Here is a 17,303-nt window from a genome sequence, read left to right as displayed (position 1 = left end):
CTGAGCTCATTTCTTGCTTACTAGTAAGAATGCACCCCTATAGAGGTCATCTTTGTCAAACTATTTTTGTTTACTGCATGTTTTAAGGTGTTATACAAAGCTTTTGTTTACTATACTTACCCTTTAGAAACAGGATCATGTACTTTGGCTCTAAGGTGTCCTGTTTAATGTTGGAAAATATTTATGTAAAGTGGCCACTGCTGCTTCTTTCCTTCAGGCTTTTGCTTAAGTCTAGGTCCAGGTTTGTTACTATCAGTGGGGTTTTGTATTTTTCATGAAATATCAGCGCAATTGTCATGGGGGAAGTGGTAGCCATGTGCATGTCATCTACTTTCTGCAGAGAACTTAGCTAGATTCTTTTTTGCTCTTTGTGAATATCAGTGACATCTCCTTAATCAATACAATGTAAGAGCGGCAAGGGTAATGTGTAAAAACTTGCAGGTCAACACAGAATATCACTGCTTCTAAATCTATGTGCAACCTGGCAAGAAATGTGCACAAGGATACAGCAAACTTAAGGCCACTGCAAAGATGAAATCTAAACATCACCAGTTTAACACAGAATGCATTTGTGGCAGTAACCGAAGACAGCCTTTTACAGCCAGATAAAGCTTTTGGTGGAGATAGTTCAGCAACCTGGCTGTGCTGCTGAGTGGGAAGAGCTACAGCAACTTTGGGCATGTTGAAAAGAACACAGAAACACACGGAATATTTTACCTAGCAAATTAGCATAGGCAGCAAGCAGATGTGGTGAATCATCTTGCAGCATTTTGGGAAATGATTTAACTAATAACAACAGGTGATGTTTCTTGTTACAAAACGTGCATCTCTAAACTTTAATATCATCACTAAGGCAGCATGACTTTATTATTACTTCCCACTAATATAATTTTTTTTTTTAACATGAAGGGCTATAACAAAAATGTCACATAAACAAACACATCAGCCATTAAAAAGGAAGATTAAAGGAGGTTTTCTGACAAGTTTAAATCAGAGCAGGACATTTTAGTAAGTTTAGATTTTACTGGTACTAAAAAGCTTATGCAAAGTGAAATTATACAGAAAATAAAGTATGTGAAATAAAAAATAACTTGGGAGCTGGACAGCAGTTCTGGGCTCTCTTTGCCAGGTCTGACCATTAAAAACTCAATCTCTTTCTTTTCCCTTTTGTCTCCAAATGAATTTTAATTCCCTTTTTGTCTGTGGCATAGTTTCAGCAGATGGGATAAAGAATGTTCCCCAGCCAAACTGGTCTAAAGCCTGATGACTGAAACACTTCTTTGGGCATGGGAGATGAGGGTTTGAATCTTTTCTGGAAGCAAAAGTTACCGAGTCTCAGTCTTCTCCATGCTAGACTGTTTTCATACTACAGCATTAAATAAGTGTAGGCACCATCAGTGTCACTTTGTCTGAACTTGGGCTAATCAATTTAGATCTAAGTTCCAACAAAGGACTTACAAACCCTGCAATCCAAACTGATTAGCCCAAGTTCAGACAAAGTCCCTAGAATGGATAGAAATGGGACAGAGGAGTGCCGATTCCCAACTGCAGCAGCCACAAGGCACGGCCTCACCTTTCAAAGCATCACACAGTCACACTGCATGGTCCCTGCAGACAACGTGTAGCAAAAACAGATATCACGGGGCAATAGGTAGCTTAAGCAAGCAGCACAACAAAGCAGAGACACCACCCCTTAACATAAGTTAATCAGTAATTACCCAATGATTTCCTCTCATTAAGCAGATGGTCTGCACAGTCTTTCCTACTCTAACAGATTATGCTGCATTTCTGCAACAACTGCAGTAATCCTAACACTGCATTTTATGAAAATATTTACACTTATGACAACTTTTTGCTCTCTTTAACAACACAGAAGTCAGGTCAATCTTTAATCATTGCCTAGGTTGCTGCTTCATTACATACAAGTCCCCATGCCTTAACATCTTCTTTAACAACTTTAAAGACTTAAAGAAACAATCAGATCAAAGATGTGGCAAATCATTCAGCTAACACAAATGAAATACAGCTTTGTCTGAGCTCAATGAATTTTCCTCAGTAGCAAGAGTGACCTGAACCCGAGAGTCCCTTGGTTGGACTTGCCCACCAACTTTGTCAGATTACACCCAAGGAATAGCTCACCTTGAGCAATAATGCCATGTTTTCACTCAAATCAGATTTCAGGGAAGGGAGACTGTAAGGAACAATTAGCATCAAACTGCTACTCAAATTACAAAGCCATCTGGTTTCCATTTTTATGCTCAGAGCAAAGTCAGATCACGAGGCTTGCAGGAGGCCATCCACTGTGCAGGAGATGCAGATAACTAGCATGAACTTTCAATATTGTTTCAATCTCTATTTTTTTCATCTAAAAATTTTGCCAGTACTGACTTACACAACAAGCAGTGAGCAGTAGGTCTTTCCAGGCCCATTAATGATTTAGACAATGAAGTGATTTTAATCAAATTGTTCTAGCAAATCCTTTTTTTACTCGTTTTCCTAGCCACTTTGCAAATGGTCCCACTGATTGTCTTTAAGTGATTTGTCTTTTTTAAAGGGTAGATAGAGTCTTCCCTAGCTTCTTATATGGCAGCCTGACTGAAAATAGATCAAGGGCTAAACTCTAAGAAAACAGCTGAGTACTATTTATTACTTGCTGAGTGTCATTAAAAAAAAAAAAATTTAAAGAAGACATTTCCTTTTCCATTGATCTATGTAATGAATTGGGAGAGACATGAGCCTCTCTACAGTTAGAGTGAGTTGCATAAGCTTGATTTTGTTCCCAATATTCCCCATAAGGTACCTAACCATCTAATCCAATACTGCTCTTGTGCAAAGACATCATCGTTACTTATTTTTAAGCTATCCATGTAAGCAAAAAAGTATTGCCCAAATTTTCAGATAAAGGCATTTCTGAAATAACATTCCATGTTACTCATAGATTGATCATGTTATTAACCAGCAAAGCAGAAGAGTTGTGACGGAGACATCACAGGAAGTTCGGAAGTTGCGCATTTGTCTCTGCGCTATAGGATTAGACTTCCCAAGGTAGCAAACTGCACTGAGAGGGTCAGGCAGAGAGATGGAGAGTAATGGCTCCCATCTAGCCTGGGCAGTTCATAAAATTTTTTTAGCTCATCTCACTGTCATAACACATTCGTGGTCATTTGTCTTTCTTTTTTTGAAGGAAGTTATGCATAAGGACGCACATAAGTTATGAAAAAGGACTTTTTTTTTTAATAAATTACATACTCTAAAAACTTTCTCCTTCCATACAGGAATAGACATCTCACTTAAAAGTCATTCTTTCCTGTTTTCTTAAGTTGTTGAAAATTGTGCATACCCATTTTCAGTAATAACTATCATTCTGGCAACAGGGCATCTAATTTGTCTGGGGATCTAAATGCAGGAAAAAATGCATAAACACTCTAATTTTGTTTATCATTTGGGACAGTTTTAGTGTAACACCAACAAGAGGTATAAATAAAACTTGGGCATCTTTTGTCCACAGTTTGTTAAGGAGCTGCTTTCAGAGCCATTCCAGCATTATTAATCTATGGCATCATTTCAAACACAGGTAGCACCATCTTTCCTACAGCAGAAACTTATTTTCTCTAAAATACAGAAGAGTGTTATTTAAACTGAAGTGGCACATTTCTTTTGTATGGTTCATATTCCATAAATTGCACAAACTAAACCAGAAATAAATGATGCACATAAAGACCCCATGCTAAATTCTGAATAAATTTTCAGTGACTCTACTGGCATTCTGATATAATTGATGTAGCTGCACCCTCACTAAATGCCTTAAGGGGCACAAGATGAACCTTCCATTTTGTCACAAACATGGCCCATTTTTCAACAAGGTCAATGACAGAAATCTTTTATCAGAAGTACAACTCTGTGACAACACAAAGTGCTTATTATATTTATAAAGTGTATGTATATATATTTAAAACTATAAACACCACATATTAATGCTCTTGCTGGTATCTCAAAGGCTTCTCAGTGAACTATACATTTGTCCTAACACTTGGCTTCCAGAACAAGACTGATACATTGTGGAAGAAGCTTTCACTGTATGTATTAAAGATGTGCAAAGCAGCACACTGTAAACATGTTACAAAGTGCAATGAATTTGTATAGAGAATACCACCTTCATGTCTACACTTTTTAAATCTCTTAGACTGGCAATTTACACTAAGAATATTTAGTTGAGAGTAAAAAAGAAGGAAAGTCATCTATACTTTGCAGGGTGATGGGTAGGTAAAAAGAACACCAATCCTTTAAAAATCTAAATACAGTTGATTTCCCTCAGCATGGTTTTTATTTTCTTATTTCAAGTTAAGTATTTCCTTCATTCTGGAATAGTGTTTTAAAAACTATCAAAAGAAATGCATCTAAAACTTGTCTAAACTAAAGTACGTAACAATAAAATGAGCTTGCTGTAGTTCAAGACAAAACTCAATCAAATGCAGATAATGTATGTATGTGGTGCCATCTCCTGGTAGTTTAGAGGTAAAGCCATCACAAAAATCTTAAATTTATTTTCTAAATATACTTCAGAAAAATGTCAGGTCCTTGTTTAAAAAAAAGGAGAGAGAATTGAATGTCATTACACAGAAGTAGCTTTTAAACCCCTCAAAATACACAAAAAAAAAAATTTCACCCTATAGGAAGGCCAGCACCTAGTTGTAGCTCCTTTCAAGCTAAGTGGTGTTATTATATTGGCTTAAACGAAGAAATAGGAAACCTTTTTTTGTTCTAGGAGAAATAAGTTTTCAGTTGAATAAGTCTAATTTCAAAGCACACTCAGTACTGCAGATAACATTTAAAATGAAAAATAATTTTAAAATGTGTTACACAGCGCTCAAAACCAAAATGAGGAAGTCCCTTTGAGAAGTCTATTCATCCTATTTGAGGTGCTGGTGCAGCATATTAGCGCATAACAACTCATTTTAAAGTCAATTTCTTTTTAATGAATATTTAACATTCAATACAATCTTTCCCAGTTGCACCACTCCTTCAATACTGAACAAAACATCATAGGAGGAAGATAATAGAATCTGTTTGACAGAAACAAAACTCTTCAGTTCATTAAAGCTCCTTCTTACTCCCTCATTACTCCCATTATCATACTTATTTTTGAAGATATAGTTCAGCTATACAGATGTAAAACTATTTGTGAAGGAATACAGTATTGTTTCTTATAATAATATCTCATGGTTTATGCTTTAAAAAATAGCATTAGCCAACTTGAAAAGAAATATTATAAAGTTATTGTGATAGTTGATACAAAGTACCTGTACTTATCCTGTAAAGTTTAATGCTACAAAGACAGCCGTTAAAAACAAACCTGATCAACAAAAACAAAAAGAATTGAAACAAAATGAGCTTGGTAATAAAATGCCTGTCAAAAAGTGTAGTGTTTTATATTAATTTTACAGTTAGTTCCAGATAATAATAAATCACCAAAGAAATCCTGGATGAAAGCTGTGAAGACACAATGAAAGGCAGTAAAAAATCTCACACATGGTAAAAATGATTTAAAGATTCAGAAGATTTAAAAATATTTCTTACATAAGGGAACAGTGGTGCTACTTGGCTGTACTGGTGGCCTACCCCGTGTCCAGGAAAAGCTTCTCCTGGGAACCACCCAAATGAACACTCCCTCCTACAGCACAGAGAACTGAACAGCAATTTCATCAAGAAACACGGAAGCTCAGTCAACTGAGAACTGTCTCAGTTCACTGAGGGGAAAAGACAGCATTTGGCATGAGATCAACAAATATGACAAGCTGGGCCAAGAAAGGAAGGGAGCAAAAAGTCTAACCTATATAACAAGAATGAGCTCAACACCTGCCATGAATTTTGAGAGCTGGCAACTACAGCAATGGGCAGCATTATAAAACCCTAGGGAGAATCAAAGAGACACATAAAAAATAGGAGGGAAGAAGGAAAAAGGGTTAGTTATTTCTGTGGGCTCATAAGTAGAGAATCTCCTCCTTAAAGTGTAGGAACAAATAGCTCTAAAGAGATTGAGATCTACTAGAAAAGGAGAAGCACTAGGGCTTTGTTAGCCAGGGTAAAACTTCCTTTCTCTTCTCTGGAAAAACTGGATCTACTGAGGCTTAACATGACAACTTGTTAATGTGATAAGAGGACTTTTGTAGCAAAGAAAACTTTCATTTTACAGACTGTTTCACTACATTGAAAGGAGGGGCCTGTCCTTATTACCCTGAGGTTAAAAAAAAAACAAAAAAAAACCCCCACACATTTCTACAACTCAAAGCTTTATCACTGAATGACTATGCGAGCATGACCTCAGTTGCCTTAAAAAAAGTGAAGTAGTACCAGTGATTTGGATGGTCACAGGTTCATTGACAATTGCCATGGGAAAGCAATTGTTAAGTGTTACAAAAAAGCCAAGCTAAACAGGGGACATTTCCTTCCACAGAACGAGAACCAAAAAAAAAAAATCTGTCCTAACATGAAGCTGTAATTGAGAAATAGAGCAATGACTGAAGAATCATAACAGAACTAAATTAAATACAACTGGGACTTCACATTCCTCATGAAAATTAAGGTTTCAGCGTCAGATAGTTAAAGCAAGGATAGCCAACTCATGGTGTGCCAGAACATATAATTCAGCCTGTCATCTTCGTTCCTGAGAGTCCCTCAGAGTTGGTCAGGAAGCAGGCTGTCAGCCACACAAATCATTCACTAATCCACAGCAGTCTCCCTGCTGTTCTCCTTTGGAGCCTCACAGCCTCCCATTTGTCATGTAGTCAGACATGCCCTAAACACAACCTATAGGCATCATCATTGCATGAAGTATGCCTGTTCAGTAACGTGACAAAAGGACTTACGTACATATGTCCCCATCAGACAACAGCGTACTCTGATGGGGCCATCGGGCTATGGTCAAGTGATGACTACAAATCTAATTAATGACAGATGAGCACACATTCCCCAGGTGCCTCTATTAGGGGATATTGGATAGACCTGGCAGAAAAGCTGAGTGACACTGACCTAAACAAAGTAAAGAAAATGAAGTCAAGTGTTGTGAAGCTTGGGACTTGTAATGGGGAAACAAAGATGAGATAATGGGAGAATGTGAAGGAAAAACAACAAACACACACTGTCAAATAGCTAAACCTTCATGCAAGTGAATTACTGAGGAGGGGAAAAGGACAGGAACATCTGGATGACATGAGATGGAAAAAGATATGAAGATGAAGAACATTCTAACAAAAGAAATACAAGGATTAAGAAAAAGAAAGATGCTACTTCATGGACTAAAAAGATTGAACTTTTCAGAACTAATGAATTGGCCACTGAAAAATAATACATGTTAAAAAAAGAGAAATGTTAGGACCTGTGCACTGCAAAAGAAATTCAGAAGTATTAAACATATACAGTTTTTATCATTACATTTCAGTATGTATGAGAAATTTAAAGAAAAACAGTAACACGTATTGTAAAAGGGGAATGTATTCCCCTAAAGTGACAGAAAAACGCAAACTGCACAATGCAAAGGGGCTTTGGGGGGCAGGGGAGCACATCAGGGGACAAAAGCCACTGTTAACTGCAGTACAGAATCAGGAATAAAGAAGTGATGCAAAACACTGTGAAAGACCATGTGTCAGGTTCACTAAACGCAGCTTGGAGCTTTAATAGAGGTACTGGGGACCACTACTGCCTCTCATTACCTCCCAAATGAATCTTGAGAGAAATAAGTAAGATGCAATTTATGTCTGCTGTTGATAAACATATGGGGACAGTCATATTAACAACAGATCTTCAAGCCACCTAACTGAAACACAGTGAAATGAATCTGTGGTAAACCAATTCATTTAATTGCTCTGGAAGACTCTTAGGAATCTACCAGAGCTATACTTAGTTGAATTTTGCTTCAAAGGGCATTTGGTTTTTTTCTTCCATTTTAACTGTTTTAAACCAGCTGAAGGAGAAATGTGTAAGTCTTGATCATAAGCTTTAATATTCTTGTCTGGCCTTATGCAACAGCACTTTCAAGCTCTCTTTATCACAAAAACGAGCAGCCCTCCAAAACCCACAGAGAGAACAAAACAGATGAAAAGCCAGGTGGGAAAAGAAAGGTTCTGAGACCATTTTGGGACAGAGGAAGAAAAGCACGATAGCATTTAAGGTTTAAAAGAAAATAGCTGATATTCACAGCAATCCAGTTTCAAGATTAACAATGCTTTCATAACATAGGATTGGAAGTACACCACACTCAATCAGAAAACATTTTACTCAGAAAACTAATGCATAACACAATCACTAGTGATGATGATAAAGTTCTCTAGGATAACAAGATTATTATTCAGACCCTGTCAGAACTTCAGCACATGGTTTCAGGACCATGCTATTCATTTTAATCACAGCAGTGTGAACCCTGAAGCAAATGATACTTCCTAGTGTACCGACACTAGGTACTTTTGTATGGACAAAAAGTCTTTGCTGATCTAGTTTTTTGAGAAGCATTTTACTATGACAAAATAAGCAATCTCACTATCAATTCACTCTTTCAGCATTTGGCCTCCTGCACTGTGTAATGATCATACGTTTTTTATCCTATGTTTAAAATACTTTGGCTTTACTTTTGTCATTTTATTTTAAGACTGCTCTGATTAGTTTCTTTCAAGGTTAATAAGGGCATTTAAGACAGGTATGTCGTAAATAGTAATAGCTATTCTTTCCAGACATTTCAGAAAAATAAAATTTAGGAACAGCTTTTATTTGCAGCTCTTCTGTGCCCAACATATGCATTCACTTTTCACTTAGTGCTTCCTTGCCTGTTGATGTAGCAGCTGACTCATTACTGGCCACCTAGCTACTATCCCAGTAAACTATGGCTTCCCCTCCTCATGATACTATTTAAATATCCCAGCACTTAAGATTTACTTGCTGTTTCACTTGGTCTCTCTCTTACCTGTCAACCTGTGCCAGAGTTTCCTCCCTGCGATAGTCATCACTAGCTGCAGTGTCTTCTTCCTTGGTGTCCCTGTAATAACAGGATTTAAGTGCTTTGACCAACTGGCAATTCCCCTACACAATAACAGCCTGATGGGGGGGGGGGGGAGCATGGGTGTATGTCCAGAAAGATGAACTTGTGGGTCCCCTACCTTTCTAAGTGCTTAATTCCTGCTTTTCTGTGTTATCAATTATCCCATGGACTTACAGAGAAATTGTCTTTTTTGTTCTATCTACCTAGGTTCTTCCTGCCTGCCTTCTGACAATGCTTGAAGAATAGACTCTATTTTAGATGTTATTGCATGACTTACATATTGCTACCAAAAGTCATTCAGAAGCAATCAGATACTTTTTTACAGTTGCTTCATTTCATTCACACTAGAGCTTGGTTTACCGTTTAGAACAGCAGAACAAAGAATTATTATTTCTATGTTCAAAAGTGCCTTCATACAGATAAATGCACCCAAACTCTGACACTGAACTTCCAAGAATATTTCCATGGAAGGACACGCTCCCCCACCCAGCCTATGCCTCCCTCAGCCCAGACACAGATGACCGCTCGGACACCCGTACAAAGGCACCCAAAGTCGCTGATACATTTAAATCCCCTCCCCCACAGGTAGCTGCCGGACCTGCACCCCGTAACCGTCTTTATTGAGCTGATCACGGAGAAGCAACCCCGCTTCCCCACGAGATGTGCTCTGGCCAGGCAGGCGGCGCACGTACCACCGTCCCAGAGGCAGGCGCAGCCAGAGGCAGGCGCAGCCAGACCCTCCCCGCAGCCTCCGGCGCCGCCGAGCCGCCTCACAACCAGCCCGCAACGCGGCGCGAGACCCCACCCGCTAACGACTACTCGCCCCGCCGCACCGCACCGCACGCATGCGTGCTGACGCCAACGGCGGCCAACGGCCGGTGCACGTGCGCGGAGGGGCGGGGCCGGCGGGGGAGGCGCGGCCTGGTTAGCGCGCGTGCGCCAGAGCGGGCAGACGACGGGCGCAGGGCCGTTGGGGCGGGGCTCGATTTCAAACCGGGCGGCGGGGAGGTTAGCGGCGGAAGCGGTGGTTGGGCCCGTCGCCGCCATGGCTAAGCAGCTTGGCCGGGACCAGCAGGGCATCACCCTGCGGGGCAGCGCCGAGATCGTCGCCGAGTTCTTCTGTAAGGGGCGGCGGGAGGCCTCGGAGCCCTGGGCGGGAAGAAGGAGCTGCTGCCCGCCGGCCGTTGGGCCGCCATGGCGGCCGGAGAGGGGCGGGGCGGGCTGGCCTGGGCGCGTGCCCTTCCCCCCCTCCCCCCCGCCTCACCCTGCCTCCCTCCTGCGGTGTCTTGCAGCCTACGGGATCAACAGCATCCTCTACCAGCGGGGCATCTACCCCCCCGAGACCTTCACCCGCGTCCAGAAGTACGGGCTCACCCTCCTCGTCACCACCGACCCCGAGCTGAAGAACTACCTCAACAACGTGGTGGAGCAGATGAAAGGTGCCGCGGGGGGTGCCGGGGCAAGAGGCCGCTGAGCCCTCCTTATTGTGTTTCTGCCTATCTTCTTTCTCACGCTGCAAGTAACTGCCGTGGCTTCTTGCAGATTGGTTATACAAGTGCATTGTGCAACGCTTGGTGGTGGTGATCTCGAGTATCGAAAACAACGAGGTTCTTGAGAGGTGGCAGTTTGACATAGAGTGTGACAAGGCTGCAAAGGATGAGAGGTGAGCACCAGTGTTTCTTTGCGCCTGCTCTGGAAATACAGCCTGCTCTTTGATATTCCTAGTAGCTGTTACATGTATCTGCACTGTTCTGTGTTACTTTTCCCAATCTGAGTAGAGAAGATGTCTCTTCAAACTTATTACCTAGCTTACTGCTATTCCTTCTTTTCTTCTGTAAACCAGTTGTTGTAGTACCAAAGCATACATAATCCTTGCGTGCTGTAAAAACAGTATCAGATAAAAATTTGATTTTTAATCTCCAACAAAACACAAAATACAGTATCAGGTACATGCCCTAAAGAACTAGTTCTGCTTTCCTATTGCTCTGCCAAAATACTTTGTCATTCTCTACAGATTAAAAATATCAGCATCTGACTTTCCTTACAAGTACTGTGAAGCTTCACAGAACAACAAAGTGAAATTGAAAATCAATTTTCTAAGCCTGTTTACCTAAGACTTAAATGAATGTCCCAGCTACACAAAACTATACAGCAAACAGAGCAATGGCAGCTTAATAGAGAGAAAACTGTATTTAAAGTTGTTAGTGTAGTAGAAGGTTCCTTCCCTAACAAAGCTTTCTTTCTTTTCCAGTGCACCCCGAGAAAAATCTCAGAAAGCTATTCAGGATGAAATTCGATCTGTTATCAGACAAATAACTGCCACAGTAACTTTTCTGCCTTTGTTGGAAACTGCCTGTGAGTATTCCTAACCTCCCTAAAGAAATCAAGCACCTTTTGCAGAAAAAAAAATGAGTTAACTTTTCCATTTTAGAAAAGACTTTTTGTTCACTTTGTAAGCTTAATTTTCTTGCTACACTGAGTGACATTTCATGTTGTAATATTTCTGACATGGGATTAAATTTTGTTAAACTGAGATGACATCTCCTGCAACTGTGCACAATACTGAAAAGGTATGTCAGATCAAATATTTCATTTTAAAGAATTATCCCATACTGCTTATTATACAACAAACAGTAAAAATCACTAAGGTAAATGCTATACTCTCTCACTAAAGAAATTAGAAATGTCATTTGAAGGGGCTAGTGGTACTTTCTGCCCTGAAATACTTTTAAAACTTCTTTTGTCAAAATGACAGAACTCAAGGTGGCTTAACTAGCTTAATGAAACCAGCAAGTGTACTCAGTACTCCACATAATTATTCTGTATGACTATAGCTGTGAACAGACATTTATAAATAAAAAGCACTGAATCTGAAGCAAGTACTATGTAGAACTCAGCTGCTTTAACTCCTGTGTATAAAAAGAAAAAAGGGAGGGAGAGAAGTTAATCTCATCAAATCTTTAAGTAGAAAACTGTCTACTAATATGAATGTAGTGAGGATTTTCCATTTTTAAACATACTTCTTTTCACCTAACTAGTATCACTTTAATTTCTTAAACTTTAGTAAAAGTTTCATGTTCAGAAGAGGCACTTAATCTTCAAACAAGCTGATTTTTATGCACACTTTACTGTTAACTTGTTCCCCTCTGCTTATAGGTGCCTTTGATTTGCTGATTTACACCGATAAAGACTTAGCGGTGCCAGAAAAGTGGGAAGAGTCAGGACCACAGTTCATAGCCAATTCAGAAGAGGTTCGTCTTCGTTCCTTCACTACTACAATCCACAAAGTAAACAGTATGGTAGCTTACAAGAAGGATTCATTTTCTTAAGATGTGCTTTTTGTCATCTGTATCCTGTCTTGTGCAGCTGCACTGTGAACAAACTAAATAATGAATAGGATCCTGTTACTGTGGCTCAGACAGGAGTATAATACAGAAAGAAGACAAAGCACTGGTCTATGATTACGGATACTATGATGTCATGCTAGTCTAAGTTGTCATCCTTTCCAGGAGGTATCTAAAGGATCTAACTATCATTAGAAACCATTTATTACACTGAATAGTATGTACCAAGTTAATGGTGTGTTAGGCTATGCTGAATTAGCTAGACACTACCTAAAGGTGGGATCAGTTGCCGGAACTGTCTTAAAATCTTAAGTTACAGGATCTTAAGATTAATATATATTGTGTTCCGTTAGCACTCTTAAAAGTCTCTTGGCATTTAAAAACCTTGCTCCTATGCACCACTCTTTCATGGTAAAAGTCTCAGTTGTTGTGTTACCATAAACAATCCTAAAGCTAATCAACAGAAAATTTCTATGTATAAAGTTGTACCTCCTAACCACTGAAAGCAGCTGTTCATCAAAAAAATCAAATGCACAAAGCCTTGTAAATTAATGACTTTTCTGGACTATGTAGCTTGGGGGATATTGTTCAAGGTTGGTGTATATCTATTTCTTCAGTGTCTGTCAAATATCTGTGTTTGTATTTGTGTTTTTATAGAATAAAGCTTGAAAACTTGCACAATGTTCTCTATTTCAGAGTTTGTTGCTTCATAGTTCAGATGGTCTATGTACTCTAGATTTCAGTTTCCCTATGGTTTTTTTCTTAAAAAAAAAAAGGGGGGGGGGGAACCCTCAACACTGCACTCAAGTGTTTCCTCTTTAAAAGTCATAGAATGTTGCATAGTTAACACAAGTCTCCCCTATGCATTCTTTGACTTATGGTGTAGATTGTCACTGAATGACAGTCATTGGAATTAATGTTACCTTCCACCTTTATATCACAGAACGGTTGAGGCTGGAAGGGACCTCAGGAAATCATCTAGTCCAACACTCCCCTGGCTCAAGCAGGGTCCTCTAGAGCACATTGTACAGGATTGTGTCTAGGTAGGTTTTGAATAGCTCCAGAGAAGGAGACTCCACAACCTTCCAGTGCTGTCACCCTCACAGTGAAGTTTTTTCCTCATATTCAGATGGACCTTCCTGTGTTCCAGTTTGTGCCCGTTGCCTCGCGTCCTGTTGCTGGGCACCACTGAAAAGAGTCCGGCTCCATCCTCTTGACACCCTCCCTTCAGATACTTGTACACATTGATAAGATCCCCTCTCAGCCTTCTCTTCTCCAGGCTGAACAGGCCCAGCTCTCTCAGCCTTTCCTCATAGGAGAGATGCTCCAGTCCCCAATCATCTTTGTAGCCCTTCGCTGGACTTCCTCCAGTAGGGCCATGCCTCTCTTGTACTAGGGAGCCCAGAACTGGACCCAGCACTCCAGCTATGAAGGTATTACAAGACTTTCTACATTCTTCACCCATCCTGTGCTGGAAGTAATCAGGAATTTAAAATTAAAGGTGTTAACAGAACTCTTGAACTCTTATTCCAGCTTTTGTTCATCTTCACAAAATTCATTTAACTTCTTCCACTACTCTAGATATGTTATAATATTTCTGCAGTTTAGGTTAAGATTTTTCAGAATGTTAACTAAAATGTAGGCTTGTAGTAAGATTTTCCCCACAGTTACATGATCAGTTATGAAAGGATTCTCTTTTTATAAGGAGAGCAGTGAAGAACACTTTCACCTACCAGAGAAACAATTAACAAATAGTGATAGATGTAGTAGGTATCTCTTAACATGCACTTTCATACCAGCAAAGAGTCAAGCTCAAAAACTAATTTAAAATATAAACTATTTACAACAGCACACAGCATAGTTCCAGAACCCAGAGAGTTGCATTTATCACCCCAGGTAATAAGTCATACAAAGCAAGAGTGTTGTAACAGTGTGATTTTTTTTTTCTTTTTATAAAGTTTATTAAAAAAAAAAATCACTGATCATATTAACTCTATAATATGGCTGTAGAGTGTATGGGCTTTCCAACCAGGGAATAGTTGATCCCCAGCAGTCTTGACATAGCACAGCTTGAAAGACATCCTTTTGTAAAGCACCAGCACAGACTCAGGGCTTTTAAAAATGTATGATTCAGGTACTTCCAGAAATGTTGTGTTATTCTCCACCAGGGTTTGCATTGCAGTAACTGAGGAATACATCTAGTGCTTTCCTCTGCCTGTCAGCAAAATACTGTCTTAAACAGGTGACTGTGATACCTAAGAAGTGCACTTCACCAGCAAGTGCAGTTTCAAGCACTTCTCTTGGCAAGAACTGGATCAAAGCATTAACAATGCAAATCAACTGTAAAAGAAGTTTAAAGCAGGGAATGACAACCAATGCTTTTTGCCAAAGTTAGGGTCAGGACGTGGCTGGTACAGAACTGTAGTAAGGCATCTAAAAAACTTGTTTTGCCGAGATGCAGAAGTCAACTTGCTCCAGAAAGTTCAAGTCACCTCTTTCTTACACCAAATGCACCTTCTCTTCTTCCTCAACATGGACCAGCACAAAACACTTTTTTTTTTTTTTTTTAAATAAAGCCAGAAGCAGTCAGGAGAGGGTTGTAATATTTCATAGCACAGAGCCAGATGTCCATGAAAACTACATCTGACAAGGCACAGCACATAAATCCTAAAGTTTTCACAAAGACCCTGCAGAACAGGAGATGAAAAAAAAAGTTTAACAGTCAGCTTAATGCAACCTCCCCTAAGTCAGGCCTTTAAGAAGTCCAGTAGTATTTGCCAATGCCTGATAGGACCCACAATTGTCACATTGACAGTCATTCTCATTTTCCTGCAAGCACTTAAGTTTCCTCTGTCTTGAGGGTCAATTTTGTACAATGAAGAATCAAAAACAAAGGAGTCCTCCTCATCTCCAATGCCAGTAGAGCTAGTCTTTGGAAACCAGATAAACGGTAAGACTTAGAAGTTACCCTACAGACGTTCCTCACCTGATCAGTTCAGCTGACGTATAAGCTGGTTGATTCCTTCACCTCTGCAGCCAGGCTTGCCCATTTCCTTGAGGAAACCGACTTTATTATGTGCAGCATGGCGAGCCACTGACAGATGGAACGGCCATAGAAAGTCCGTGACTTTTTGGAAATATTTCCCAGTTGAGTAAATTTCATGAATAAGATCTTCCAGGCAAATAATTCCACAGTCTCCTGCAGGTTAAAAAAAGAAACAATTGTAAAAAAGACACACACACACACACACAATGCTTAACTGTGGTATCTTTCAGCACGTCACCCCAGAATCATCAGTCCTCCACATACATATCCTGTAACATTTTTCTTCCTCCCTTCCCTTAGATCAGATTGCAAACCCTCCATATTCCTCTTTCCTTGATTCACTTTATTTTCTCATCTTTCTCCTCACCTAAATGTTCCTCTATCAACATATTGTCTGTCAGAGGGACCCTCTTTTTGTTAATCTTGGCTTGACCCCGTTTCAGAATGAGCTCTCGTACAGACTTCAGGTTAGGGTATCTGTAACAAAAAAGAAAAAAAAAAATCAGATTTTGTAACTGACAGAGATGAGGCAGCAGGAAGTCCGTCCCACTCTGCTTCTTTGTATCAGAGTGGGAAAGTGAACAAGATAGGTTTAGAATGATGAAAAGGGACAAGGACAAGTTTTAGATCTGAAGTTGCCAACGTTATGACCTTCACTGGAAAAGCCAGGTATGAATTTGACCACATTGTGATACCACAAGGAAAAAAAAAAAAATCAAAGAGCTATGTATTTACATGCTATTTCCTATTAAAACATCAGAACAGCACTTACCCCCATGCCACATAAGGTTCCACAATCCGTAGCATCTTCAGAGATAACGGAGTCAGTTTAACAAACGCTCCACTGAAAATTTTCCTCAACCGAAGCCACTCAATCACTCTTCGTACCTTCAGACTCACTCCCTTAATCCTGAATCAGAAAAAAAATGTTATCAGTAACCCTCTTTCTCTAGTACAGCAACAAAACAGCCTCAAATTACCTACAAGAAGGCATGTCCACAATGATCACACTTTATTTAGAAATAACATGACGGTTACAAATAGCAGCAATAATAAAAGATAAGGAGTAACAGAAGTTTCTTACTCTACAATTCGTACAACAAAGGCTAGTTTGTGCTCCTGAGGTACAGCCACACGTCCAGGTCTCTGTTTCATGCGCCTCAGCCGGACCTCATCTCGGTGTTTGCGCCATGAATCTCGAACAAAAGTCTCAAGACGTTTAAACTGGATTTGTTTCCCCTTCTGGTGCTAAAGACAGAATGGTAAGAAATGATCATCCTTCCCAACATGAGCACCTCTGCCTCACCTCTGTATCTTACAGGTTTATATCTCAAAAATCAAATTAAATTCAGAACTTGAACTATGCTCTTTCAGTTTTGGAGGCAGTAAGAAGAAAATAATTTTTGAAAATATAAGGCCAAGAAAGACAGAAGTGAGGGACTATAATCAAATTACAAACTTTAAGCAGTTGGCTATAATGTATAATAGATTTTCCCCAGGAAAAAAAAATAAATTAGGAAAAACATAGAGCAAGACTCGGAATACTTCTAGACACAGGAGGAAGAGGCACAGGAACCACTGCATTTTATGCCCAGCTCAGGAACAAGTACTTGTCATCCTCGTAAATCATACTGCTTTCCACATGAGCAAAAGTTGAATGCGCGCAGCAGTTATCCGTCAATACGTTAGATACAGTAGCAACTAGATTATTAAGGCATTTCAAAACTAAGGAATCTAGTGTCACGCATCTTTTGCACGTAATACCACAGCCCCCACGGAAACCGCCGCACTGGGCAAGCGGCGCGTTTCCAGGCGGCGCAGCTCCGCCTCTCGCCGCCCGCCACCGCGCAGCCACCAGCAACGCGGCGGCACCCGCAGCCCCGTC

At 40.0% G+C, this 17,303-nt stretch overlaps 2 protein-coding genes and 1 long non-coding RNA gene across 6 annotated transcripts in view; 1 reads left to right on the top strand and 2 right to left on the bottom strand.

The window, feature by feature from the left end:
- The window catches only part of LOC112973499, a 104,079-nt gene extending 93,420 nt beyond the window's left edge, over nt 1–10,659 (bottom strand). Inside the window, exons 1-2 of one of the 3 annotated variants that reach the window (XR_003255999.1) lie at nt 10,440–10,659; nt 8,954–9,025 (exon numbers count right to left, since the gene is read on the bottom strand). This is a non-coding gene — a long non-coding RNA (uncharacterized LOC112973499). The other 2 variants (XR_003255998.1, XR_003255997.1) reach the window with 2 other exon arrangements.
- MAD2L1 (mitotic arrest deficient 2 like 1) lies at nt 10,031–13,485 on the top strand. Its single transcript, XM_026081453.1, has 5 exons — nt 10,031–10,149; nt 10,321–10,467; nt 10,571–10,691; nt 11,280–11,383; nt 12,185–13,485. Exons 1-5 carry the CDS (start codon nt 10,074–10,076, stop codon nt 12,355–12,357), a joined length of 621 nt encoding a protein of 206 aa, XP_025937238.1. The 5' UTR covers nt 10,031–10,073; the 3' UTR covers nt 12,358–13,485.
- A 748-nt stretch (nt 13,486–14,233) lies between these two features.
- The window catches only part of RPL7L1 (ribosomal protein L7 like 1), a 3,482-nt gene continuing 412 nt past the window's right edge, over nt 14,234–17,303 (bottom strand). For both annotated transcript variants that reach the window (XM_026081456.1, XM_026081457.1), the window contains 5 exons: nt 16,503–16,666; nt 16,191–16,328; nt 15,786–15,895; nt 15,359–15,571; nt 14,234–15,059 (listed from right to left, as the gene is read on the bottom strand). In XM_026081456.1, coding sequence (XP_025937241.1) covers nt 15,363–15,571; nt 15,786–15,895; nt 16,191–16,328; nt 16,503–16,666 — 621 coding nt within the window. In that variant the 3' untranslated portion in view covers nt 14,234–15,059; nt 15,359–15,362. The remainder of the gene's footprint in view (nt 15,060–15,358; nt 15,572–15,785; nt 15,896–16,190; nt 16,329–16,502; nt 16,667–17,303) is intronic.

Source organism: Apteryx rowi, unplaced genomic scaffold (genome assembly GCF_003343035.1).
Source record: "Apteryx rowi isolate R43461 unplaced genomic scaffold, aptRow1 scaffold_55, whole genome shotgun sequence".
NCBI classification, from domain to species: Eukaryota; Metazoa; Chordata; class Aves; order Apterygiformes; family Apterygidae; genus Apteryx; species Apteryx rowi.
Note: the sequence above shows the minus strand (reverse complement) of the source record. Positions and strands in the feature narration are given on the sequence as shown.